This window comes from Panicum virgatum, chromosome 7N (assembly GCF_016808335.1).
Source record: "Panicum virgatum strain AP13 chromosome 7N, P.virgatum_v5, whole genome shotgun sequence".
NCBI lineage: Eukaryota > Viridiplantae > Streptophyta > Magnoliopsida > Poales > Poaceae > Panicum > Panicum virgatum.
Window position 1 is genome coordinate 28,567,172 of NC_053151.1, and position 25,859 is coordinate 28,593,030.

The following is a 25,859-nucleotide window of genomic DNA, read 5'->3' on the forward strand; positions in this document are numbered from 1 at the left end:
GTCCCGCTGAGGAACGCGCCGATGACATCGGCGTCGACGACGCCCGGCAGTGAGTTGCACTGCTTGGAGAAGCGCCAGATGTAGTCGCCTAGGGACTCGCCAGGCTCCTGCTTGCAGTTCTTGAGGTCCCAGGAGTTGCCAGGGCGTATGTACGTGCCCTGAAAGTTACCGATAAACACTTTCCGGAGATCTTCCCAGCTGCCGATGGATTCGGCGGGCAAGAAATCCAGCCAAGCACGGACGTTCTCTCCCAAGCATATGCGGAGGTACTGGATGATGAAGCGGTCGTCGCTTGCTCCTCCGGCCCTGCATGCAAGCCGGTAGTCCACCAGCCACACGCCAGGGTTCGTGTCCCCAGTATACTTCACGACGTTCGCCGGCGGTCGGAAGCGTTGGGGGAAAGGCGCCCCCCGGATCGCTCTGGAGAAGGCGTTTGGCCCAGTGGGGTCCAGGCTCGGACTCCGATCACGATCCACGTCAGGGTGGCATGGTCGTCCCCCATGCCGGAGCGGCGAGCGCTCCGGGTTGGGCACGTATGCCCGTGCATCTTCTGCTTGAGTGGCCGCGCAGTCGACGTCGGCATGGTGCCTTGCCTGCTGCCGGCCTCGGATCACGCTGCGCGCGTCGTAGTTGGGACCGACGCGGTCGTGAATCAGTGGCCTCAGCGGGAGAGGAGCGGATGCTGCCGCTGGGGCTGGTGCGCCGCCCGCGTCGGGCTGCCGTGCAAGTGGGGTGCACTGCACTTCGGATGGCTCCCGCCCACCGTGGCTCGCGCTGCCACCGGGACACGAGGCAGTGGCCTGCCGGCGGTGTAGCGAGGAGCTCTCCGCCTGTTGGACGGCGGCGAGTTCCACCAGGTTTCTCACTTGGCGGTGAGGTCCCTTTGGGCTGGATCCTCTGGCTCTGGCAGCATCTGCAGGAGGATCGCAGCCGCTGTGATGTTCTGACCCGCACGGAACTCTTGCGGGAGTTGCATGCGGGCATCGTTGATGATGTCATGGTTGACCCTGAGTGCGCGCCGACGCGCGGAACCCGTGGGGTTTATCCTTTTTGATCCGGTGGGGGCCCGCGGAGGCTGTTCCACGGGCGGAGGCGTCTGTTGGCGATTGAGGAGGTCTTCGCCGTGGGCCCGCGCATTGGCGAGCGCGTGCTCACGGTAGTCGGCTTGGGTGTGCGTCTGTTCGGATGGCACCACCTCCGGCGGTGGGTCGCCTTCGGCCATGGCGCACATGCGCGGCGGCGCGGACATCCCCTCCAGGCGGTTGTCTCCCATGCTGGAGGAATCACTCAGTGGGTCCTTGAAGCATAGGAGGTCATGTACGGAGTTAGGGTAGCTCTCCATCATGCCCACAAACTGTGATGCGGGCTGGAACCCTTGAGCGACCTTGCGCACCTCTCGAGCGTAGACGCTCGCAACGTTGCGTAGGCCGAACGGTAGTCGCTCTGAGAACGAGCGGGGCGTTAGGAGCGGAGGCCCGCCCGTGAGTTACCGAGATACGTTGGCCAGAGAGAAGAGGACCAAGTTGACGTCCTCGACGGCGGGTTTGGAAGCCATCATGAGTGCGATGCGGCGGAGCACCGCACGGGTTGGTTGTGATGGCCTGCGCTTCTTGATGCGCCAGTGAACTGATCGCCGACGCCTCAGATTGCGAGGCTTGGGAGGAGGAGCGGGCTCCTCAGTAGCCACCGGGGTAGCCTCCTCCTCGTGGAGGCGCAGGGCACCGAGCTGGTCGGTGATGAACTCCAAACTTCCGAACTAGAAGGTCTGAGAAGGCGGTAATGGTGGAGGCGCCCACAATCCGTCGCGGGGGATCGCGGGGAACTCCAAGGAGCCGAAGCGGATCGTCTCGTCATGGCTCGCCGCCGGAGCGGTAAATGGGGTGATCGAAATCATCCGATCGCCGAAGCAGTGAACGTACAAAGCGCTCCACACGGACGACGCCAAAACTGTCGCTGCGGGAAATGGGCGACAACAAAACTACTCAATTGCTCGTTTGTTGTGCGCTTGATCGGATATGGTCTAGCACGCAAGGACTCGAGGATTTAGACTGGTTCAGGCCGAAGGTTCCCTATGTCCAGTATGGAGGGTGGTGTTCTCGCTCTATTGCTCTCGAGCCCGAGTGCTCAAAATTCAGAGGGGAGCTTACAAGCTGGTCAAGCAGTGTCGAACCCGTGAGAGTCCAACCCTTTCCTACGTGGGGGGCTTTCCCTTTTATGGTTCAAGGTGGGGCCCCCATTACAGATATCTAGTGCTATGTCTTGGCACCGTCGGGGTGCAAATCATCCTTGTCAATCATCGGGGCCCACTCAATCGGTCGGGAGTGGGCAGGCTCGATCTTTGGCGATCTCCTGGGCAAGGGGTGATCTTGGCGATCTTCTCGGGCAACGCGTTTCCCCGGTGTTGTCCCATCCTGGCTCAGTCGGGGTGGCGCGATCGCTCGGGTGGTCGCCTCCGGTCTTATATGCCGGAGCCTACGTCCCTTGTCCGCGGGGCCATCTTACGTAGCTCCTGTCACTGGACGGTGCGCCTGGTGAGGGGTGTCTTACCGAGGACTGGCCGGGGGCGTCCGGTCACGCTCGTTGACGTAATGAGATGGTGCGCAGAGGCAACCATCATTACAGCGGGGAGGAGGTAGTGTCTGTGGACGCCTCCTCCCGTTGTGTCGTGAGGCCCACGCGAGCGGTGCTGTCCCCTTGTCAGGGAGTGCAGCTGCCCAAGCCCTCGCCGCAAGATAAGGGAAGCTGGCGTCCCGGGGCCTGCACGAGGCTTGTCTTGGCCGGCACGCCTGTTAGGAGGCGCGGTGTTCTTGGAGCGCACATCCCGGGTCGCCGGCATGGCTCTGACCCGGGGCGCTAGGTCGGGGGGCTGCCACATGTCCCAGGAGGTCGGAACCCCCGGGCTCGTTCGCTTAGCGGCGAAGGCTGCTCCCCGCGCCGGTTTAGCGGGCCGTCCCGTTCTAGGCCCAGTAAGTTTACTGGGCCTCCCTTTACACGAGTCGGGCCCGTCTGGGATCCCGGGTTTACTCCCCCGTCAGATATTGTCTTGAATCTGCAAACACTATCACCACACAAATCTTTGAAGATCATAAAACCACTCGCTACTTACATGTTCATGTTGTGGATCATGGTTTGGAGCGTTAAGACCCGAAGCCACCAGCACCAACGCTACCTCCCTCAAAGTTTTTTTTTTGAACTTAAAGGCAGGAGCATTACCGAACGGGCCAATGGCCCAATGGCAAGCTTTCCGAGGTGGGAGATAGCCGGCGGGGGTTCGAACCCATTGCACCGCACGTTGCTGGGAGTTTCCCGAATTTTCCACTGTTTGAGGAGGCTCAAACGTTTGTGGACTATAATGGAATGGCGTGCCAGTCACTTTTGCATTCGGTAGGTATGTGTGTATAGATTTTTCTGAATAGACAAGGAGTATGTGTGGTGTGAGTATAGATACTACAACTTGTTTTTAGGTTGAGGCTTTCAAAAAAACTTCAAAGATGTGTGTGTGTGTGTGTGTGTGTGTGTGCGCGCGCGCGCGCGCGCGCGAGCCATATTAGTAGTTTAAGGCTGTCTGCACTCGTCATACTCTAAATTCATCCTCTAAAAAGAATATTATGTCCGAGTCATCCATATTCTCCACTCTATCTCCAGTTTTCCCGTAGCCGTGGTACTCTAAATATCATCCTCTATCCCAACTACTCTTAATGGACCCCACTTGTCAGCCTCCTCTTTTTTTACCCCTTTCTTTCTCCCACCCCATGCCCTACCCCTGGCCCCCTCCCTGCCTATTCTATCTCTCTCCACACGGCGGCGCGCCTCACCCTCCTCGCCGGCGCGCCTCCGCGTCTCCTCGCCCGGCGGCGGCGGAGAACCCCATCCTCCTCCTTCATCCCTCCCCCTCCCTCGTCCCTCGCCGGCGATGCGGCTGAGCGGCGAGCCAGCCATGCGCGGCACGGCGGAGCGGCCGCAGTGGGGTGGCTCGCGCACGACTGGGCGGCGGAGCGGCCACAGCGAGGAGGCCATGGACCGGCGGAGGCCATGGCGGGGAGCGCGGAAGCCATGGCAGGGAGGCGGCCCGCGCTTGAGCTCGACGCTCCCCTCCTCCTCCCTACTGCGTGCGGCGGCGCTCGCCCCCTTCCCCTCCTCCTCCCTGGTGCCGGCGCAGCGGCTCGCACGAGCTCCGGCGGCGGCGGCCTGATCTGGCCGGAGCAAAGCTCGAGCGTGGCACAGATCCACGCCGGCGAGGCCCTTCCCCCCCTCCCTAGCCGGTGTGGGTACATGGCCGGGGAGCCCTCCTCCCTCCCCCCTCCATGGCCGACGACGAGGCCGCTCCCCCTCGCTCCTCTCCTCCGGCGGCGCATGCGTCCTTCATCTCCCTCCCTCGCCAGCGCGCGCGGCTCGGAAGGTGTCCGCGGCACCAGGACGGAGGCGTGGCGCGGTGGAGTCCGGCAAGCCGGGGCGGCCATTGCGGCGGCAGCCGGATCTGGCGGCCTCGAGGTCGGGCCGTGGCGTCGGCAGAGGTAGAGGTCCGCGGCGGCGGCCATAGCGGGGCTCCGGCGGGTGGTGCGAGATGGGACGGGACGAGCAGTGCGGTGGCGGCCACGGCAGGAGCTGCGACGTCGGCAAGAGGCGCCCCGAATCGAGCCCAGGCGACCCGGCTCGGAGCAGGGGCGCAACGGCAACGGCGACGAGACGGGGACGGTGGCCCTCCCGTGCGCGTCCATGGCCGGCTTGGGGTGGCGGCCGTGCTCCTCCGACGGGTCTGGGGTTGACCGGCGGCGGGGATGGTGGACGGTGGCTCCTCCTTCGGTTCCGAGCCGCGTCGCGAAGGCAGGGTGGTTGGGGCCAGACGCCGATAGCGTGCCGTCCGTACGACGCTGGAAGTCACGGATGGAAGGAGGAACGCTAACTTACTATATCATTTACAGACCCTGCTGCGGCAATTTTTACGCCAAAATTGAATTACAGCATGGCGTAGCTGGTGGGATACAGGTCCCAGTGCGGACAGCCTAAAGCACCAGCGCACGATGAAGTGCCTAGACAAAACAACACGTGAAATGAAACCGGAAAAATAAGGCGTAACCACGTGGACCGCGCCGCAAGATGCTCCCTCCGCTCTGGTCCGCTGACCGCGTCGTGGAGCCGTCAGCCGTGCGCCAGGCAGCTGTGCTTGGACGTCGGCTGGACCCACACCACGTCCCGGAGCAGAGCGCTACCACCCGTGTTTCGTGTTCGTGTACGAATGCAGAGGATCCACGTACTGGGCCGACGTGCTCCGCCAGTCCAAAATGGGCCGACAACAGTTTCAAGCTAAAAGAAAAAAAATATTAGATCGAGTTTATATTTCCACCTGAACTAAAAAACAGGATATTTTGGCTCCTCGGACTCACGATACTCGACAAATAACCTCCTTTGCTGGTTATCTTAGTGGTTTTCCTCTCTTTTTTTTTATGTTTATTTGGATGTATCATTGAAAAATTATAGTAAACCACAAAATCCATAAAATAAAAAAAACTAATTTTGCAGGACTCCACATAAGTAGATCTATGTATAATATGATATGATATAATTAAAAAGAATTATTTTTAATATTAGATATATAATTTTCTATAATAAATTCATATATACATTAACGTCTAATGATGGTGAAATTTTTATGGTCAACCAATAATTATATTCCTGAGTTGTAGTAAAAATTTCATGTTTATTGAATCATGTATACTTGAGAAACTGAAGAGTCTGATATAGCTTAAAATTAAACTCCTGAATCTATAACCTAGGCATATATGATCCAATGAGCATAACATTTTTTTATTACAAATCAATCATGTAATGATTGGACCATGTAATAATTGGACCACCATAAAAATTTCATAATAATTGGACCACGGAAAATATAGATATGAATTAATTACAGAAAAATATATATCTAAAAGTGCAACAAAATTTTTTTACTAAGTTATATCATATATATGTTCACCACAAAGATCTACTCACGTGGAGTCCAACAAAATTGGATTTTTAATTTTATATTTTTTTTATGATTTACTATAATTTCTTAAAGATTTATCCAAAATAAACATAAATGAAAAAAAGAGAAAATACAAAGAAAAACTAGTTAAAGAGGTCATTTGTCCGGTATCACGAGTCCGAGAAGCCAAAATACCAAATTTTCGAGCCAAGGTACGCCTGCTAATGGGGTTGAACCCGCCCCTACCCATATTTAAAGAGCCCTAACTACCACCCCGCCCGACCCACCCGTCAGCCCAATGTCTCAACCCGCCCCAACCCGAAGTCACGGCGGAAGATGATATGCGATTTACGCGCCGATCTACTACCATAGCGCCCCAACCCGTCCCAATCCGTCTATGTTGTCAACCCAACCCGCCCCAACCCGTTTCATAGTGTCACCCGTTTCCACCCATCCAATAGTACCCGTATTAAAACCCACCCAAAAAATCCGTCAAGCCCCGCCCCATTAGCAGGATTAGCAGGAGTAAACCAAGGCAGAAACGTAAAGTCAGCCCACAGTACAAGAAAGTAAATAGAACTTTTTCCCAAAAAAAACTTTTCGCCAAGCTCAAGTAACCAACCATAAGACCAGCCCATCCGTCTATAACACCACTGCCCTAAAGAAAGGAACCACTACGGCCCTACCCCACAAATCATATCTATCTTCTCCAATAGGACTACTTATCTTCCGATTTAATATTTTTTGAAGAACTTCTTCCGATTCAATATTCGTGCATGTGAATGAGACGAACGGTGCGATTTTCCTTCCATCTTCCCCCCCTCATCTTTAGCGCTGGATGTTGGAAATGGATGGGGACGTCCCTGCTGCTTGGGCCCTGTCCTCCGCAAGTGGGAGTACTTACCGGTAAGGAGGCGCGCGTTGCCGCGCCCGTGGATGGGGCTACCGACGATGGCCACAGAAGGCATGGTCGGCAAAGTAAAGTCCAAAACGAATGCAGCACAAGGGGAGGATAGGAGAACGTTCGCACGTGGCAGGCTATGGGTTGGGTGCTTGTGCGCGCAGGAGAGCGTGCCTATCATGGACCTGTCTGTTGGTGAAGCACCCATGACAAGGCGTCATAAGAGGAAAGCTTGGGTGCAGGCAAAGCGGAAGGTGAAGGAAGCGCAAGCTGACGGAAACTCTGCAGAAGAGGAGGCAGGAACTGAAGATAGGCTCGATCCGGCTGGCCGGGCCCCGGCTACACGCCGTGAAGTAAAGCCCAACCTGAAGTACCTCGGCCCAGAGTCAAGATTCAGAATTGTAATAGCCTAATAGGTAGATCTTGGCTGGCTTGCCGGCCGGAGAAACGACGGCAAGCATTGTCGCCATTTTGTATCGTGCAACTCCATTACTTGAACGTCCTAATGTAGTAGTAGTAGTAGTAGAACCGTATCAGTTATCACGGTATCAGGGCCTTTGGTGGGGAACAAGGCTCTCGACTTTGACGCCCAGTCCATATTCGACCGGGTGTTCTCAAGGTATGTGATCGGAGTATTTGAAATAGCATGCTCAGATTTTACAGAAATCTGATTTTGCTGAATCGCTAGTTGGGATTGTGTATTAACTCTATGATTCTAGTTGGGGTTGTATAATATCTCTATAATGTTAATGCTGGATCATCATAGCTTAAGGTTGGTAACCTGGTATGTTGGTGGCAGACATGTTGTTGCTCAATGATTATATAGTGCTCCCTCTGTTCAGAAATACATGATGCCTTAGAATTTTTCTGGTCAAAGTTTCTTCAATTTTGACCTTCGATCTATACAAGTCTATTCAAAATGGTTACATGAAAATAGGACCAGAATCTATTTTCAGCTCCAGGTCCGGCCGGTCTGGTAGGATAACAGCTGGGAAGGCATGCACAGCTATTCAGCCTCGTGCAACTTGGTGACTGGTGAGTATCAGGTGTATCAGTAGATCCTGCATGGTGAATCACTCACTCTTTTGCCTATCTTGCATATAGGGAACTAGTGAACTGCCTATTGGTTGTTTACTTCCTTTCAACTGAACTCTGTTTGCAGAGGTGTACAGGACAAGAGAGAAACAAACTGGGATTCCAAAAAGAGTGGAATTCACAGCTGGCTGCAGTCGTCTTCACCAAATTTCTGCAGGTTCAAACTTCAAAGTAATTGCTTTGCCAAACTTTGCATAGGTGCCTTTGTGCAAGCAGCAAAGGCACAATAATAGTTATCCGTTGATATCACCCAAAAAAAATGGATTTCTGATACAGTGTGGCAAACTTAGTCCAAAACTAGGTTCAGAAAACACAGGTGTCACTTTTCCACAACCTTGCAGTGGTACTGTAGTGCTGCATCTTCTGAGCGCCCATTACCAGCGCGCCAGAGGAATTAAAATTCAGAAGCTTTTCTGCAGATAATGCCACTTATGCGCTTTTTAGCACCCCAGTTGTTACACTTTAAAAAGCTGGCTGCAGCTGCTCAGAGCTTGGCGCTTGTTTAATTCCTCAGCACGCCACACTGCCCTTTGTCATTCACACACAGATCTGAACAGCAACCTAACCGCTGCTTCGATTAAGCAGCTAGAGAAAGAAAAGATGAGATAAAAAGAAGGGCTTGCAGTGATTACTAGGGTTCTTTTCTGCTTTCGTCTTTGTGTTTTCTTTTGCAGCATTGCCGCTGCTCTTCCCTCTTCTCTGGTCGTTTCGTTCCTCAAACTGCGTATATACTTTCCTCCATGGAGCGCTCCTTTTGGGGCAAATGGCTTTGTGATGATTAGGGCTTGGCCTTTTTCTGCCCTTTTGGGCCATATGTTACCAAAGATTTCTTTGACTGTGACCACTACCTCTCAGATTAGTTTGAAAAGATCTTGCATACACTCAGAGCTTCACAATACATTGATGCCGGAATCCTAGAAAGAAAGGCAACAGGTGGCTCTCTGTAGCAGTCAGTTACATGGTAGTTCAGAACTAGTGATCACTTATTAGGTTTATGAAAACTTGGAAGAACTTCAGGCCAGGATCTAAACTTAGGGATGTATTGTGAGAGGCATATGATATATGCATAACCACATAGTTCGTTGTGATCTTGGAAACGAAATTTACCTGTGAAGAATGGAGATGATGGTGATGATTGAGTAATGAGAGAGATCTCTTGGGATGGAAGGCGTGAGGGGGAAGTCATTTCCGATCGTTACCCCTGGGAGTAGCTGTTAACCGACCCCTTTTCTCTGTTCGTATCCCCATAAAGAGCAATGTTTCGAGCACAGCTTTTGATGCAAATCCACACAGTAATGACCGGTCAATGATCCAGTAAACCTCGCTTTGTTACATGCTTTGGCTTTTCCCTGGCTGATAATCCTGCTCCATGGTACTGCACAGTGCACATCATTTGAACACTGCTATGAGGAATGCTATTACTAGTAGCAGTAGTTGTGATATGGGCACTACTGAACTTCCACAGTAATTTAAATCAACTAATATGCATGTTTCTAAATCATTCCTAGTTAGTAATGGTTATTTTCTTGTAATGGCAGGGTGGCACTGAAACTGGAGAGGTTTCCTAAACTTGGGGATTGACTGAATGCGTCAATTTCTGTGTCTGGCTATAGTACCAATGCAGTCTGCTTTTGAGGAGCAAGAAATGCTGAAAAGCCCCTGCTTTGCTAAATATCATGTGGGTTTTTTCTGGTGCCCCTACAAGCTACTAATTCTGAGTGAGTTTAATCTTTGCCATGCATGCATGATGCATACACATACCTACACACACAGAGAGCATATGGGCAGTAAGGGGGGACGCTTTATTCCTTATACTTTAAGTCCAGAGAGAAAGAGGCCGTACACAGTTCCCGATTCTTTTAGGGCACAAAGATCTCCGTCGCAGGAAAAGAAAACCAATTTAAATGGGCCCTCTCAAAAGATGAGAGGTCACTGCAGGCAACATCAGATCCTATCGATCGATCACGTAAAAGCATCATGTGTTGTATCGCCATCATTGCAAGATGAGTCCTATTTCCTGTTGTTAATGTGATAGATTGTATAACAATACGACCTGCGGGGAGGTGTAAAAGCAGCAATTCACTAGTTCCTCTTATCATGCAGCATGTATGTATGTACTCTCAACATGTTAGATAATGCAGTAGAGTCCTGCAGCATTTTGATTTAGGCGACTCTTTTTTGTGTGTTTACTTAACTGAAAGTGCTTTTTATGTTGTATATATGCAAGCAACAATAGCTTTTACAGTTTCTAATAAAAGGATTCAATTTGTTAGTTATTTAGCTATTTGTGGACCAATGTGGTACTTCTTGCTATTCCAATAGGGTGAAACTTTTTCCTGATAGTTAATTTTTAGTGGTTAAACGACTGTACTGGTTAAGGATCACATCACTACATTATTCTTTTCAGTTTCGCCCAACTGCCTTAATTTGGTGGAATATGTACGTCATTTCGCCTGCATAGTACATGTATATATAAAAAATTCTTAGCATGTCGTCGTTGTAAAGGTTAATATGTCCCTTACTAATTATGTCAGTCTATCTTGAATGTGATTATCCCCATTTGTCTTTTGCATATCCTTGGATACTATGAATCTGCTCCAACGAAACATACTGGTCGAGCCATGGATTTCTTGCGAGTTGTTACTATTCCTGACTGCTATTTATACACATGTATGTTAAAAAAATCTGCAGATTAAACATCACTTTACCTTTAATGCAGAGGAGAGGGAGTAGGAACGGAAGAACCTCAGAAACCTCAGAGTCTGCACGGACTGCTCCAGTGATCAATGCACATTTGTCACCTGTTCAAATCCTTCCAGCAGATCAGAGGTTCGAAATTTTATGTTTGCCTTTGCTCACTTTGATGCATCGTCCATCCCAGCATAAAATTTAGCTCTCATTGGGTCATTCTTTAGAGGCAGCCGATCACATGCAAAATCTGGTCACAAAGATACTGCATGCATTACTGTATACCGTGTGTACAATGCAATCCATATGATCTGCTTTCTGACGGTCATAGATCGAGCATTCGAGCTAGATTACTGGGAGAGCTAGCCAGAGAGAGAGAAGGGAAAGCTGAGGCGCCTTTGTATCTGCTTTGTCAGCACATGCATTCTACCTCTACCTACTTTCTCTTTCCCACCACAAAATCCACTTTGGACACCCCAAAAAAAAACCCAAGAGGAGTAAAGAAAATGCATCTAGCAGCCCTCCCTAACAAGAAAAGCACAAATCCATACGCCCAAATCCTTCTTCCATGCTTCACCTCAAGAGACCTCACCAGCCGCCCGCCCTGCTCAAAAGATGAACACTCACCAACATATAAAGCAGCACCGCATCCACCAGCTGCAGCTCCAGTGATCCGATCCCCTCTATATCTACGCATCTCCAATCATTCATCTCCTTCCACCTCGCAACTGCCACCAGATCTTCATTAGCAGCTAACAGAGCTTATTGGGTTACAAAGCGGCCGGCCGGCTCGAGATGAGGGCCGGGGGGTGCACGGTGCAGCAGTCGCTGACGGCGGAGGCCGCGGCGGTGGTGAAGCAGGCGGTGAGCCTCGCGCGGCGGCGCGGGAACGCGCAGGTGACGCCGCTGCACGTGGCGAGCGCGATGCTGGCCGCGCCCGCGGGGCTGCTGCGCGCGGCGTGCCTGCGCTCGCACTCCCACCCGCTCCAGTGCAAGGCGCTCGAGCTCTGCTTCAACGTCGCGCTCAACCGGCTCCCGGCCTCCGCTGCGGTCGCCTCGTCGCCGCTGCTCGGCGGCCACGGCCACCACCACTACTACCCGCCGTCGCTGTCCAACGCGCTCGTCGCGGCGTTCAAGCGCGCGCAGGCGCATCAGCGCCGCGGATCCGTGGAGAGCCAGCAGCATCCGGTGCTCGCGGTCAAGATCGAGCTCGAGCAGCTCGTCGTCTCCATCCTCGACGACCCCAGCGTCAGCCGCGTCATGCGCGAGGCCGGCTTCTCCAGCACCCAGGTGAAGGCCAACGTGGAGCAGGCCGTGTGCACCACTACAACCACCCCCAACAGCCAAAACCCTAACCCTAGCAGCACCGCCAGCACGAGCCCTGCCAACGAAGCCAAAGCCAAGCTCCCACCGCCCCATCAGGTGCGCGACGAGGACGTCGCGGCCATCCTCGACTGCCTGGCCTCCCGGAGCAAGAGGAAGGTCATCGTCATCGCGGAGAGCGCGGCCGCGGCCGAGGCCATGGCGCACGCGGCCGTGAGCAGGATCAAGCGAGCCGAGGCGAAGCACGACGCGCTGCGGGGCGCGCAGGTCGTCAGCCTCCGCGTGTCGTCGTTCCGCGACGTGCCGAGGGAGGAGGCGGAGCGGCGGCTCGGCGAGCTGCGGTGCCTCGTCAAGGGCAGGAGGCCGGTCCTGCTAGTCGTGGAGGACCTCAAGTGGGCGGCCGAGTTCTGGGCCGGCCACGTCCAGGGCGGGCGGAGAGGGTACTACTGCTCCGTCGAGCACGTCGTCACCGAGCTGCGCGCCCTGGCGTGCGGCGAGCACCCCGGCGGCGGCCTCGGCTGGCTCCTCGGGTTCGGGACGTACCAGGCCTACACCAAGTGCCGGGCGGGGCAGCCGTCGCTGGAGACCCTGTGGGGGCTCCAGACGCTCACCGTCCCCGCCGGCAGCCTCGCGCTGAGCCTCACCTGCTGCGCCTTCGACGACAGGTAAATAAATCCCAGTTTGTCGGAGATTTTCCCGATTCAGCATGTCACGTCAGGTGATGGAATCAGCCTGAAACGAAATGCTCCCCTGACCATTATTCGTTACTGATCGAGGTAGCTGATGAGCTAGGAGTGTCCCTGCAGCAGCAGGCGTGCTCTGCCCTTTTCTCTTTGCCTAGCATGAGTGTGAGTGAAAGCTTGCATCTTTTGCGTGCTTTCGGGACAAAGGCTTAGGGCAGTAGCTAACTCATCACCTTCACATACATTCCCTCTTTTGCATCTTTATTTGTTTCCCTACCTTTTCTTTCAACATTAATCAATCTTAACATCTCGATTAGGTTTTCAAGTTCAAACATTACCAAAAGTTAAAGTTCCAAACCATATGGAGTACATAGGTTAACAGATATTGGGCATGGTTTTCAAACAAATAGATGCTGGGCATTAGCATTAGTTGCATCATCAACAAAAGTCTGAACTGAAAGCCATAGCGTGCTTGCGCATGCTGGTACACCGGCAAAGCTACCAAGCAGCTAGCTAGCTGATTTTATGGAGACGTCGACGGGCGAGGTGACGGTGTGTGGAATCTTATTCCGTTTTGTTGTTTCTGCAGTGCTCTAGGCACGGTCAATCAGTCCATGAAAGCGGGCTCTGACACGGATGGGAACGGACCGGCGTCTTGCTGGCCGCTTTTGGGCGGCAGCCAGCTGATCTCCAGATGCTGCGGCGGCGATTGCTCGGCCGCCAGGACTGACACCAAAGCACCATTGCCGCGGCCGTTCGTCTCGCCGTCGTCGACCCTCCCTTCTTGTCTCCAGCATTGCCGTGACCAGGTACGAGACACTCGAATGTTCAATAGTATATCTTAGTTTAATTTACTTGCCTAATCACATGCTTTGTTAGTTTTCACATGTTCTAATCTTCTTAAGTGACATTTTGCAATGTTCTGTACAGGAAGCAGCTACACATGTCACGGATCTTGGCAAGCCATGGAGCTCCATCTGCGGCAAACCGTCGCAGCGGATGACGCTGCACTTCTCCGCGCCGGTGTCCCCGGCCTCCTCCCTCTCCTCCTACGAGCGCGGCGGCGAGCAGCCTCGCCACTCGTGGCTCCTCGCCGGCGGCCTCGACGCCACGCACCCGTGGAAGCCCAAGCGCGAGGCCAGCGGCAAGGCCACCAGCAGGTCCCACGACTCCGGCGCCTCGAACGGCTCCGTGGAGGTGGAGTGCCGCGCCAGGTTCAAGGAGCTCAGCGCCGAGAACCTGAAGCGGCTCTGCAGCGCGCTGGAGAAGGAGGTGCCCTGGCACAAGGAGGTCGTCGCCGAGGTCGCGAGCACCGTCCTGCAGTGCCGCTCGGGGATCGCCAAGCGGCGAGACAGGTCGAGGTCGGCGGACGCCAAGAAGGAGACGTGGATGCTCTTCCTCGGAGGCGACGCCGAGGGCAAGGAGAGGGTGGCGAGGGAGCTCGCCAACCTCGTCTTCGGGTCACGCAAGAGCGTCGTGTCCATCAGGCCCGGTGCCTCGTCGTCGCCATCCGCCTCTGGGTCCCCCGAGGAGCACCGGAGTAAGCGGCCACGGACGCCTCCCGGCGGCGAGCCGGCGGCCTACCTAGAGCGGTTATACGAGGCTATATCCGAGAACCCACACCGGGTAATGTTCATGGAGGACGTCGAGCAGGCTGGCCGGGACTGCCAGCTCGGCATCAAGGAGGCGATCGAGAGCGGGGTGGTGCGGAACCATGCTGGCGATGAGGTCGGCGTCGGCGACGCCATCATCATCCTGAGTTGCGAGAGCTTCGACGCCAGGTCTAGAGCTTGCTCGCCGCCGAGCAAGAAGGTGAAGGTAGAGCTAGAGGAGGCCAACAAGGAGGGGCGCACAGGAGACCATGAACACAAGGAAGATGGCGCTTCCTCGTCGTCTCCATCTTGCATTGATTTGAACGTTAACGTGGATCAGAGTGATCAAGCAGGCGAGCATGGTTCCGGTGATCTCTGTCTGCTCACGGCCGTCGACAGGACGCTGTTCTTCAGAAGGCAGGAGAAATAGTGACAGTTGTACATGGAATGGAAGGATCCATATGTGCTTGTCAGGGGATCGGAGCTTCTGATTAGAACCTAGCTAGATTAGTTGCAGGTCCTTTTGCTTATTCTTGTTTTTTTAGTTTATCTTTTTTATCTGGTGATCATGGTATTAGAGAATTAGGTCGATGGTGTATTTGTGCTTCACTAAAGACAGATTGGAGCTGTTGTAAAGTTTTAGGGATGGTGATGCTATTTAACGGGAGATTCTAATTTCCAGCTATCCGTATTAGCCACCAAGTTTACTTTCTTTTCACCTGTAGTAGATAGTTAGTAAATTAAAGTTTCAAAAACTTTGCCATAACGAAACTCAAAACATTTAGAGTAAATTGCACAATCTGTCCTCGAATTTAGTTCGTGGTGTCATTCCGGTCCCCAAACTTTCAAAATGCACAATTAGATCCATAAATTTGCTAATCCTATCGCCTGAAGTCCAAATTATCATTTTTAAATTATAAAGTGGAAGTGTTTCAACTTATGTGGAGTTTATATGTGGGTCCGAATTTTATTTCTGAAATTTTCTACTCAACACTTATATTTTCTATTTTTTCTTCAAAATTTTGTTTCAAAATTTTGTGCCTAATATCTTTTTCCAATATTTCCTCCAAAATTTGTCCTTCTTATTTTCTATTTTTTAAAAAAATTTGATCATATGAGTTTTTTACACATTTTTATACAAATCCTTTGTATTTGAATTTATTTGTACAAATAAATAGGTATGGGTTATTTTTGTGTGTATACATTTTGTATATATTTTTATACAAATTATATAACATTCGATTTAGCTTAGGCAACTGTGATTTAGACCTCACTTGACATGATTAGCAAGCTTACGGATCTGGATCTACATTTTAAATGCAGGTAAAGTCCATTTTTGGCAATCCGACTATCACCTGAGTTCGATTTTGATCATCAAACTCCAAAACCAGGTATTCTTGGCATCAAACTATCAAAACCATTCATATTTGGCCATCGTATGATTTTGATGGGTGGTTTGGGTGATGTGGATGCCACGTGGTGATTGTTTTTCTGTCACATGATAGTGGGGCCCACCTATCGGCCCTCCTCGCTCCCTCTCTTTTCTTATCTCCTCTCACCCTGAGCCGCCCTCCCCCCCACGCCTCTCTAGCTCACCCGGCCGGCCACGCTGGTCTGCGGTAGAGCTCCAGCCTTGCACCACCATTGCTGCTGGACCTCGAGCGCGAGCCCAACTCCCATCATTGTCGCTGCCTGGGACGGGGCGGCGGCGGTGGCACGGGTCCCTTTGTCGGTGCCGCATCTATGTCCAGGCATGGGCAGCGTAGCTCGCCATGGCCGCACCGCTCACCGGGGAGAAGCTTTATCCTTTCGCTCGCCATGGCTGGGATGGTTTGCTCAGGTAGGATATCAATGATGCGGGATGAAGTGGTGCGCACGGCGCACAAGTGGAGAGGCTGGGGATAGAGCGGAGTGGCGCATGGGGGCCCTGCTACCACACCGACGATGGGCGCGACTATTGGCGAGAGGTGGCCGAGGGAGGCGGCGGGGACTGCGGCGTGACAGAGGAGCCACTGGCGGGGGCACCATGTCCGACGGGAAGGGAGAGAGAAAAGAGGGAAGAGAGAGAGAGAGAGACCGCCCAGGCGAGCTACAGCTCCGCTGCAGGCCAAAGCCGCCCAGGCAAGCTGCAGCTCCACCACAGGCCAGCTGGAGAGGTGCGGCGGAGGGCGACGGTCAGCGTAGGGTGAGAGGAGAGAAGAAAGACAAAGGTGAGACGGCTGATAGGTGAGCCCCACTGCCATTTGTCATCCACGTCAGCAAAATTACCACCTACCACCAAAACAACCGGATGGCCAAATATAAATGATTTTAAGAGTTAGGTGGTTAAAGATGTCTGATTTTGCGGTTCCATGGTCAAAGGCGATAGTTGGATGGCTAAAAATAGATTTTAATCTTTAAATGTTTAGTGACCGCGATGACACCTCGAACCAAGTTCGAGGATCGACAGTGAATTTTACTCAAACATTTAAAATGACATTTGAAACTATCAACTCGAATTTCGCAATCAATTACCTATATTAAGCTTTTAACTAGAATATCTATCTATACTATAAAAGTTGAAACAATTGAAAACATTTTTCACTAAGATTAGGCCCACCGTAACCCTCACGGAGGTCCCACTTGTCAGGCCAAAAGGCTTGATGAAAGGGAGGGGGAGATTGGTTTCGTCAATGTTTTCCACCAAAATTCCATTACTTTTTACACCAGCAATTTTCTATACTCACCTCTTGTACCCATATATTACTTTCCTTTAGCATACACATACTTTCCTTTGCACATACATTGACCCATAATTCATGTTGTTTTTTCTTTTGGAAGGATAATAATTGACATCATTGTTTATGAAAGAAAAAGAAAGACGTATACTAACATATTACTTTCTTTTAGTATACACATATTTTTCTTTTAGGCCACAATGTTATATATATATAGGGTCTTTCGCAACTTATCATTCATCTCTAGGACCTAAAATAAAGCACGCAACATATGGTTCGAGTCTTAGAGATTTGCATTATTCCAAAAACAATATATGCTCCCAAAAACAGAGAGACAATTAAGATACATGTGCTGTTTTCCCTTAAAAATGGAATTTAGGATGTGCAGACTTATTAAACTACCAGACAAACTAACGAGTTCTTTCGATGAAGACAATTGAACATAGAAAAACCAGCATATATATACTACTTTATGCCATTTTTGCAAACATAAAGTTATTACTTACAACTATATACTCCTTCCGTTTGAAATATTTGTCACCATTTTTGTTTGTTATATTATTAGTTTTTCTACAAGTATTTATATAAGTGGATAAGCATTCAATGGTCAAAGTTCTTTTCTAATGACAAGTCTAGTAGTACTCATTTTGTTGTTCCTATCCAATTAATTGAATATATTCTATCACCAGAGTTTGAGAAAAATCCAATGGTGACAAAATGTTTCGGATGGAGGGAGTATGATTTAGTAGTTTGAGTTAATGAAATCTAACTCTAAGAACTAATGAAATTTAGGATGTGGAGACTTACTAAACTACCAGACAAATCAACGAGTTCTTTCGATGAAGTCAATTGAACATACAAAATCAGCATATATACTAGTTTATGCCATTTTTGCAAATATGAAAATTATAAAGCTTGACAAATATAAAATTATTACTTATAGCTATATACTCCGTTAATTTGAAATATTTTTCACCATTTTTGTTTTTTATACTATTAGTATTTTCTACAAGTATTTATGTAAGTAGATAAGCACACAATGGTTAAAGTCCTTATCTCGTGACAAATCTAGTGGTACGTATTCATTTTGTTCTCTCTAATCAATTAATTGAATAAATTCTGTTCACCAGAGTTTAGGAAAAAATTAATGATGACAAAATCTTTGGGATGGAGGGAGTATGATTTAATTTGAGTTATGAAACTAACTCTAAGAACTTATGAAATTACTTTTTTTCATTGAGGGAGAGAACTTATGATTTATGAAATTACTAAATGCTCACAAAGAATCAAATCTTTAAGGGAAAAAAAAGAGAGAAAAGCCCACGAAAGGCCCATAATGCTAAATGGGCCAGGGTAATGTCCTTGGAACTCTAAAAATTATTCAAAATCGGGCTAATGTTTTTCTTTCCCAAGAAATTGTTGCGGATCTGACTTCATCAAGTGAAATTGGAAAATGAAATAGATAAGCTTGCTAGTAGGTATATAGCTATCGTGAACAGAGTATATACCTGGTTCCTTGCCAACCCAATCATCTATGTTGGAGGTCCCAACTCACGCTGACACTAGAATTTACGGTATTTTTTCTTATGGGAGAACATATATTATACCACTTACATCTATTAAGGAACACAAAAGACTCCTCGCAAAAAAAGAATACAAAAGACATTATTTCTACCATTTATTTTTGAGAAAAAACACCCTAGTGAAAATAAAAATATAATTAGATGCAATATGGCCATGGACAGTAGGATGCTTGCGACTACTATATGTCTGTACTGTCCTACGTTTTGCAGATAAAAAGTATACATATTTTTGAATGATTGCATACAAGTTTAGCAAATAAACATACATATATTTATTGAAAAAGAAAATAAAACATACATATAGTTATTGAAAAAAAACCTACTTTAGCTGTCTTGGAGGGCATGCAGGATATTAGCCATCAAAATCAGCACAAGAACGGTAGTATATGGAAAGATCGACTTGCTCCCCATTCGGACCAGACATGATTTGCATCCAGCCGACTTTGGGTGTATCATTCGGCAGATCCAAGGTGCAGATTCTACACGTGTGCACACGCAGCCGTGATACAGCGTCCTTCCTTCTCCCCTGCCGATCCTCCCAACCCCTCATGTCAGTTTCGTTCGAGACCAATCGTGGCACACCTTTATATATGCGGCAGCCTACCTCGCCGTCGTCCAACCTCCAATAATCCACTTGTCGATTGATTCTCTTGAGATCGCCGACGTTGCCGCTGGAGGCGGACCAGCATGTCCGCACCACCGGCGCCGCCCACCTGGTCCCCGCCATCCGGCGGCGCGACCGGCTCGGAATTGGAGCCCGACTCGCCGTCGTCCGATGGCACCTCTTCGCCCCGGGCGCCGCCCACCGGCACCAGCAGCATCGCGTCCTCGTCCACGCCCCCGGCCACCGGCCCTGGCAGCGGCGGCGGCGGCTCGCCGCCGCCCCGGTGCGCCGTGTGCAGGCACAAGCGGCAGCGGTGCCCGCCGGGCTGCGCCCTGGCGCCCTACTTCCCCGCCGACGACCCCGACAGGTTCCGGAGCGTGCACCGGGTGTTCGGCGTCAGGAACCTGCTGCGCGCCCTCCGGGAGGTGCCCCGCCCGCGGTGGGACGCGTGCGTGCGGACCCTGGTGCACGAGGCCAGGATGCGGCTGGCCGACCCCGTGCGCGGCTGCGTCGGGGCGATCGAGGACCTGGAGGCCCAGCTCGTGGACACGGCCGTCGAGCTCGAGGTCCTGCGCCGGCGGCAGGAGGCGTACCGGCAGGCGAAGAAGCGCCGCGGCCTCCGGTGGTTCCGGCCGGCGGACCCTGGCAATACTCTCCGCGTGGCAACCGGCGACGGCCGGGCTCGCCGCGACGCAGGCACGGCTTTCCCCGACGCAGCCGCAAGTTCTCTCCTCCTGGGCGTCGGCGACGACCGGGCTCACCGCGACGCAGCCACAACTCTCCGCGATGCTGCCGCCACAACTGTACGCGACGCAGCCGCAGTTCTTGCCGATGCGGCCACAACCGGCAATGCGTCGGCAACCCACGCCGAGGGCAACAGCGATGGTACACGACGGCTTCGGCAACGCGTGGGCAAACGACGACGAGCGGGGTGATCCAGACCCCGACGACATGTGACGACGCCGTCGAGACGAGGAACCATAACTGCTGAATCCTGATGGCGGTGCCGATGCTAAAGACACGGATAAGCAGCAGTTCCATCAAATCCTGCGATTGATTCCACGGAAGGAAGTTGTTTTCTTGTTTCTTGCTTCGTTCATGGTTATGCTGCTTGAACTTCTTTCCCGTGCGGAATTCCAGATCATGCACCGGCATAATGTTCTTGCCAATCTTCTTATTCCATTCGTTCTCTAATGTTTTGGCAAGATTTTGCGAGACGACACTTCGCGTTAGCATCGCAATAGATACATTAGATGGTGACAGATTCATTTTCATTTCAATAGATGGCTAGCTAGCTCTTCTTGTTCCTTCCCCGAAAGGAGCTCTTGATGTTCTTGGATGCTTTCTTGTGTTAAATGGCCTCCCTAGAGATGTTTGCTCTGAAATTTGCCATATCATTTCGATTTTCCTCACCTTATTAATGTGGATGTCCGTGGAGAGGGAGGTACCATACTGTCATGGCATCGCGAAAGCTCCACGAGTTTGAGAAACAGAGTTTTTTCTTTGCTGGAGTGCTTTACTGAGCAGTGACTAGTGAGAGCTCTGTATCAGGGTGAGGTACTGAAGGATGATGATGATAAATCCATCAAAGTAAAACGTTCCTCTTGCTAAAAGCATTTCTAAGAGTCTAGTTAAAAATTCTAGCTAAATGAAGAGGTAAAAGACGAGGCAAAAAAAAATATAAACTTCTCAAACGACAAAGAAATCAATAATCTTTTCAAATTGACTCTCAAATCACCTCAACTTCTCCCTCCGGACTTGGTCCTCCGCAGCGTGCGGGGCCCGCCGGCCTCCGCTGTGGCCTGTGGCCTGTGGCTATGGCCGTAGCCGTCGCCGTCGCCGCCGATGCATGTTCCACCGGTGCAGAGTTTAGGGCCGGTGCCCAGCGCCTCCTTGGCCTTCCTCCGCACCCCCTCCATTGCTCCCTCCACGGCACTCTTGCAGCAGCAGATTCAACTCCACGCCGCAGATTCAACATCCATACTGCAAAGCATCTAATAGGTTAGGTTTTGAATTGTGCTTTTCACATCTTGGGTACAATTTTATAATACAGAGTGCCCGTAACGTGTTGATGTACCGAGCTATCATATAATATAATTCTGCTTTCATCGCAAAAAAAAGACTCCGCAGTGGCGCTTCCGCTCATGGCGGATGGCACCTCTTTTCTTGCTCTCTGTACTTCCGTGTGGCCGCGTGGCATATGTACTTGTGGTGTCACCTCAACGGGTACTCATTGGATTTTGCCATCCCAAACCCAACTCATGAAAAATATTTAAATTCATTAAAAGAATTCATACCTGTAACGGGTTTAAAAAATTTCCCAAACCTAAACCCATTAGGTTAGCAAGTACCCATGGGTTACCTGTGGATCTACACTTTACTATATTTTTTTTCATAATCAATAAGTTTATAATATAGTAAACATCATTGTAGCGTATTATGAGTAAGAAATCTATGTTCACTAAAAATTACAAAAGGAAATAAAAATATAAATAACAAGTTCATACAAAGTCACAAATCCATCATATGCATATACAAAAATGGCAACTGCAAAGCGACAACACCCATACCCACCACCGACACATTAAGGATTCATCAAAATAAGAATTGAAGAAAATGGATGTTAAATTTGTTATAAACTCACAAAATAAAATGATAATTGCTCTATGTTGGATCAGGTTTAAAAAAACCATATATTCATGAGTTCGGGTATTGTAGGAGCAAACCCGTGCCCATAAACGGATAGGACTTTGTACCCACGGGTCTAAAAGTTGACTCAAACACGTACTCTTATCTATTTTTCTATACTATAAAAGATGAAATAATTGATAATATTTCTCACCAAAAATTAACCTACCTATTCTCTCACAAAACATCTTTTAGTGGCCCACATGTAAGGACTAAATGGTTGACAGGGATTGTTGGACCAAAAAAACGAGGTCTTCCAGGATGATTCCGCCGATTCTACTGGTTTTTTCGCACCGAGCGCAAGTCTACCCGCCTGGCGCGCCCCCCATCCTTTGTATGGCAAGTTCCGTTGATCGCTCCTCCTTCCTAGCTCATCCTCACCATCTGCACCGTCCTCGCCATTCTTCCCTGGCGAAGATCGTGCACCTCTCCTTGAACGATTTCACGAGCCCGAGAACGACTTGGCGAGCCCAGGATCGTAATCATCGGAAGACAGTGGACTTCGGGCCGGAGCGGGTGCGGTGAACAAGGGGATAGGAAAGGTCTCGCCATTGCTCGGCGGCGGCGGCGATGTCTCTCCCTCCGGCTCCGGCGGAAAGCGGCTGCGGTGGCGGTTCCGCCAGCGACGACTGGTTCCTCAACTACGGCATCCTCGACGACCTCCCGGCCGCGGCCTGCGGGACCTTCCCGTGGGACGTGTCCCCGTCGTCCTCCAACCCCAGGTCAGCCCGAGGGTCGATCGATTCCTCCCTCTCCCACACCCCCTGGTAGTTCTCGGCGCGGATGCTTTGTTCAGCGAAGGATTCTTCTCCCGTTTCCCGTTGGTTTCTGGCGGTCGATTCCGTAAACACTCTTAAGCTGTCCTTCAAGACGGTGATGGTACAGAACAGCTTAAGAGTGTGCCTCTGGTATTACTGTCAATGTTGCTTATCTGAGATGCCTTCTGCAGGTGAAGTGGCTACTGAAACTTTCTCAAATTCCTGAAATCAGTGAGGTGCCACCATTCAGCGAGGAGGCCCAGCTCTTCTTGAATGGGATCGTCCAGAATTTTGGCATTGATGATGCGAAGGAAGTGAAGAAAATCGAGAAAATAACAAACAATGATGTGAAAGATGTTGAGTACTTTCTAAGCAGAGATGCTACTCAAATCCAGAGATTGCAAAGGTATGCTAGCCTTCAGGTTGCAACCAGGATTTTAACGGTGGAGTTTTTATTCGTGGTTCGCCATAAAGCTGAGTGTCATTTTGAACTACTTCCCAGGTGTTGGAGTTCTTCCATTTTGCATGTACCTCTGAGGACATCACCAACCTGCCACATGCATTGGCTCTGAAAGAGGGGGAAATCGAGATGTTCCCTGCCATGATTGACATATGCAAAGCAATGTGTTCCCTTGCAACACAAAATTCAGCCTACTCTATGTTGTCTCGAACTCATGGGCAGGTATGTCAGACCCGGGACAGCGGGACTGCTCACAGGCATAGAATGTTCTAGAGTAAGAGATAGCTCATGGATGTATATTACCTCTTTTGTAACTACCCGAATAGGCGTAGTACTAGCTGCAGTACAAGGAAACTACCCGATCGTGTAGTAGAAGGACTCCAACTGTACTCAGCTAAGACTTTCCATGTAACCATATCCCCCCGGATATATAAGGGCGGGCAGGGACCCCCTCGAAACACATCTACACCTAAGGCAATACAAACCACCACACAGGACGTAGGGTATTATGCAACTCGCGGCCCGAACCTGTCTAAATCTTTGTGTTTCTTGTACCATCGAGTTCCAGAGCCGTCGATCCCTACCTACAAACCCTACTGCTAAGGGTATCCCTGAGCAGGCTTGGAGGTAAACACCGACAGCTGGCGCGCCAGGTAGGGGACTCGGCGAGTTCATCGGCGAGTTCAATGGCCACTTTCGCATTCAGCATCATGACGCCTCCCAGAGGTGCCACCTTCATCTTCGGTTCATGGGTCTGCGTCGCCAATGGTTCAAGCGGCTTCGATAGCCACTTAACCAACTCTCCCACGCCGAAGAGCTCCACGTCGGAAGACTCCAACAAGCTCGCCAGTCCAACAAGCTCGCCAGATCTCATGATCGCGGCGTTATGTTGCTTCCAGACCTTGCCAAGGAGATCGAACCGAAACTCGAAAACAACTCGAGTTCTACTCGGACTCAGATTGATCTCAAACCAAAATCCACTCGGATTGGGACTCTTATCGCGCAACCCGTCTCTGGTTTGTGCAATTCATCGTCTGTTTACAAACAGATGATTAGATCCTCCTATGAAAATAGCTTGGATCGCCTACTTCACGTCGAAAACCAATCAGCCACCGCTAGCCGGGAGGCACCCGTTTTTGACGTTTACCCAGATCCAGTCGAGTCACCTCAAGACAGCCTGGATTTCATCACCAATGCGCTGGCTAAGATGCAACTTAAATCTTGCCGAGGTCATACCCTCGCAGAACTACTCGACAACCTGCGAGAAGTCGCGAGCATTGATGATCTCCCGTTTCAACACGGCACTCCCCTCGAAACTGAGAGGGAAACTGGCTCCGGTGGAACTGTCCTAGCTGATTACGAATCAGACCTGGAAAGCTTCTCTCACGAGCGTTTGGTTCCGGTAATCATCCAGCCCGAAGGTGCTCTAAGCCACCATGATCCAAACGAAGCCTTGGATCAAATCTCAGCAGACAACCTGACCCAAGACACTCCAGCTGATGAAGACGAAGTCACTCATACAGCCCGCAGGGAAATAAATCAACGCAAAGAAGTGCGCAGGACTCGTGTGGCCGAACGTGCTCATCTCCCGCCATGCAACTTCAACAACGAATTCAACAATGCTGCGGATCCCATCTTCAGAACACCAATCGCCGCAATGACAGAAGCAACCCTGCGACTCATGACGATGCCCCAGAATCCCGAGTTGGAACGAGTTATAAATCTCACCAAAAACACTGTTGAACAACGTGAGAGACAGAACCCCCTGTCCTCACTTCACGGTACGCGATCAAGGGCTACCGCAACAGCAATACCTCAAGCAAGCCGTACCCCCGGAGGCCACCAGCGTCAATAGCAGCAGGAACAGCCGAACTGAAGAAACCAAGAGGATCAGGAAACTGCGAGTAGTCATCGCCCCAGAGGTGGCCAACCACAAGCAAATCAAGCTCCTGGCCCTCAGCCAAACCGCAACAACAACTACCGTGGGAAGAGGTAGCCGATTCCATTGTGGACGCACGGGACATCATCAACATAAGACGCAGAGCGCAACCTGCGGACAACTCCGACCGCTTCCAAGCTCTGAGCAAGGCTTTCGATGACATCGAGTACCCGAAGAATTTCAAGCCTACGAACATCCAAAAGTACGACGGTAAGCAAGACCCTGCTCAATTGTTACGTTCATACTCGACCGCTATTAGTGTTGCAGGGGGAGACACCAACACCAAGGTCCTTTACCTCCCGATGGCCCTGGAGACCGCACCCCTCACGTGGCTCGAAAGCTTGGCGCGCGAGTCAATACACTCGTGGGAGGACCTCAAGAAGGCGTTCGTCGACAACTTCCAAGGGTCGCTACATCGAGTAGCTACTCGTCACGCCCTATCCATGATCAAGCAGGAGCAAGGCGAGTCTATCAGATCCTACGTCAAGCGCTTCTTCGACACAAGAGCTACCATCCCCAACGTCGCCGACGACGACATCATCGACTACTTCCAGAGCGGCATCACTGTCCAGTCACTATACCGCGACTTTGGGCGTAATCGGCCCAAAACGGTGGTAGATCTACATGACATGATGCAGCGCTGGGCAGATGAAGAGGAGCAAGAACGCAGTCGCTTTTCCCCCCGCAACAACGACAACAACGGGAAGCGCCACAATGACCGTGGAGGGCCCAACAACCAGCGGGATCCCACGCGTAAGCGTAAGCTTGATGACATTGTCGGCACTATGGATCGCACACCGCGTGGTAAGAAGGGCGACAAGCCGCAGGACCAGTTTGACAAGATCCTTCACAACAAAAGATGC

General features: G+C 50.9%; 2 protein-coding genes, 1 long non-coding RNA gene and 1 pseudogene across 3 annotated transcripts; all 4 read left to right on the forward strand.

Moving 5' to 3' along the window:
• Window positions 1-7,335: 7,335 nt before the first annotated feature.
• On the forward strand, window positions 7,336-10,127 carry LOC120683146. The gene is made up of 3 exons (XR_005678683.1): window positions 7,336-7,934; window positions 8,029-8,118; window positions 9,500-10,127. It is a non-coding gene; the product is annotated as an uncharacterized LOC120683146 (long non-coding RNA).
• Window positions 10,128-11,131: 1,004 nt separating this feature from the next.
• LOC120683323 (protein SMAX1-LIKE 3-like) lies at window positions 11,132-14,932 on the forward strand. Its single transcript, XM_039965396.1, has 3 exons — window positions 11,132-12,637; window positions 13,245-13,464; window positions 13,586-14,932. Exons 1-3 carry the CDS (start codon window positions 11,445-11,447, stop codon window positions 14,675-14,677), a joined length of 2,505 nt encoding a protein of 834 aa, XP_039821330.1. The 5' UTR covers window positions 11,132-11,444; the 3' UTR covers window positions 14,678-14,932.
• A 4,256-nt stretch (window positions 14,933-19,188) lies between these two features.
• Window positions 19,189-20,345, forward strand: LOC120681100 (LOB domain-containing protein 11-like). The gene is made up of 2 exons (XM_039962641.1): window positions 19,189-19,954; window positions 20,292-20,345. Exons 1-2 carry the CDS (start codon window positions 19,235-19,237, stop codon window positions 20,343-20,345), a joined length of 774 nt encoding a protein of 257 aa, XP_039818575.1. The 5' UTR covers window positions 19,189-19,234.
• A 2,064-nt stretch (window positions 20,346-22,409) lies between these two features.
• On the forward strand, window positions 22,410-25,042 carry LOC120681101 (annotated as a pseudogene).
• The last annotated feature ends 817 nt before the right edge of the window (window positions 25,043-25,859 follow it).

Bases quoted from the DNA above. Each gene is read 5' to 3' on its own strand.
- LOC120683323 (XM_039965396.1), top strand. From the start codon at position 11,445: ATGAGGGCCGGGGGGTGCACGGTGCAGCAGTCGCTGACGGCGGAGGCC. The intron at 12,638-13,244 runs GTAAATAAATCC...TTGTTTCTGCAG, and splicing joins TGCTGCGCCTTCGACGACAG to TGCTCTAGGCACGGTCAATC. The intron at 13,465-13,585 runs GTACGAGACACT...TGTTCTGTACAG, and splicing joins TCCAGCATTGCCGTGACCAG to GAAGCAGCTACACATGTCAC.
- LOC120681100 (XM_039962641.1), top strand. From the start codon at position 19,235: ATGTCCGCACCACCGGCGCCGCCCACCTGGTCCCCGCCATCCGGCGGC. The intron at 19,955-20,291 runs GTACGCGACGCA...GCGGAATTCCAG, and splicing joins GCGATGCTGCCGCCACAACT to ATCATGCACCGGCATAATGT.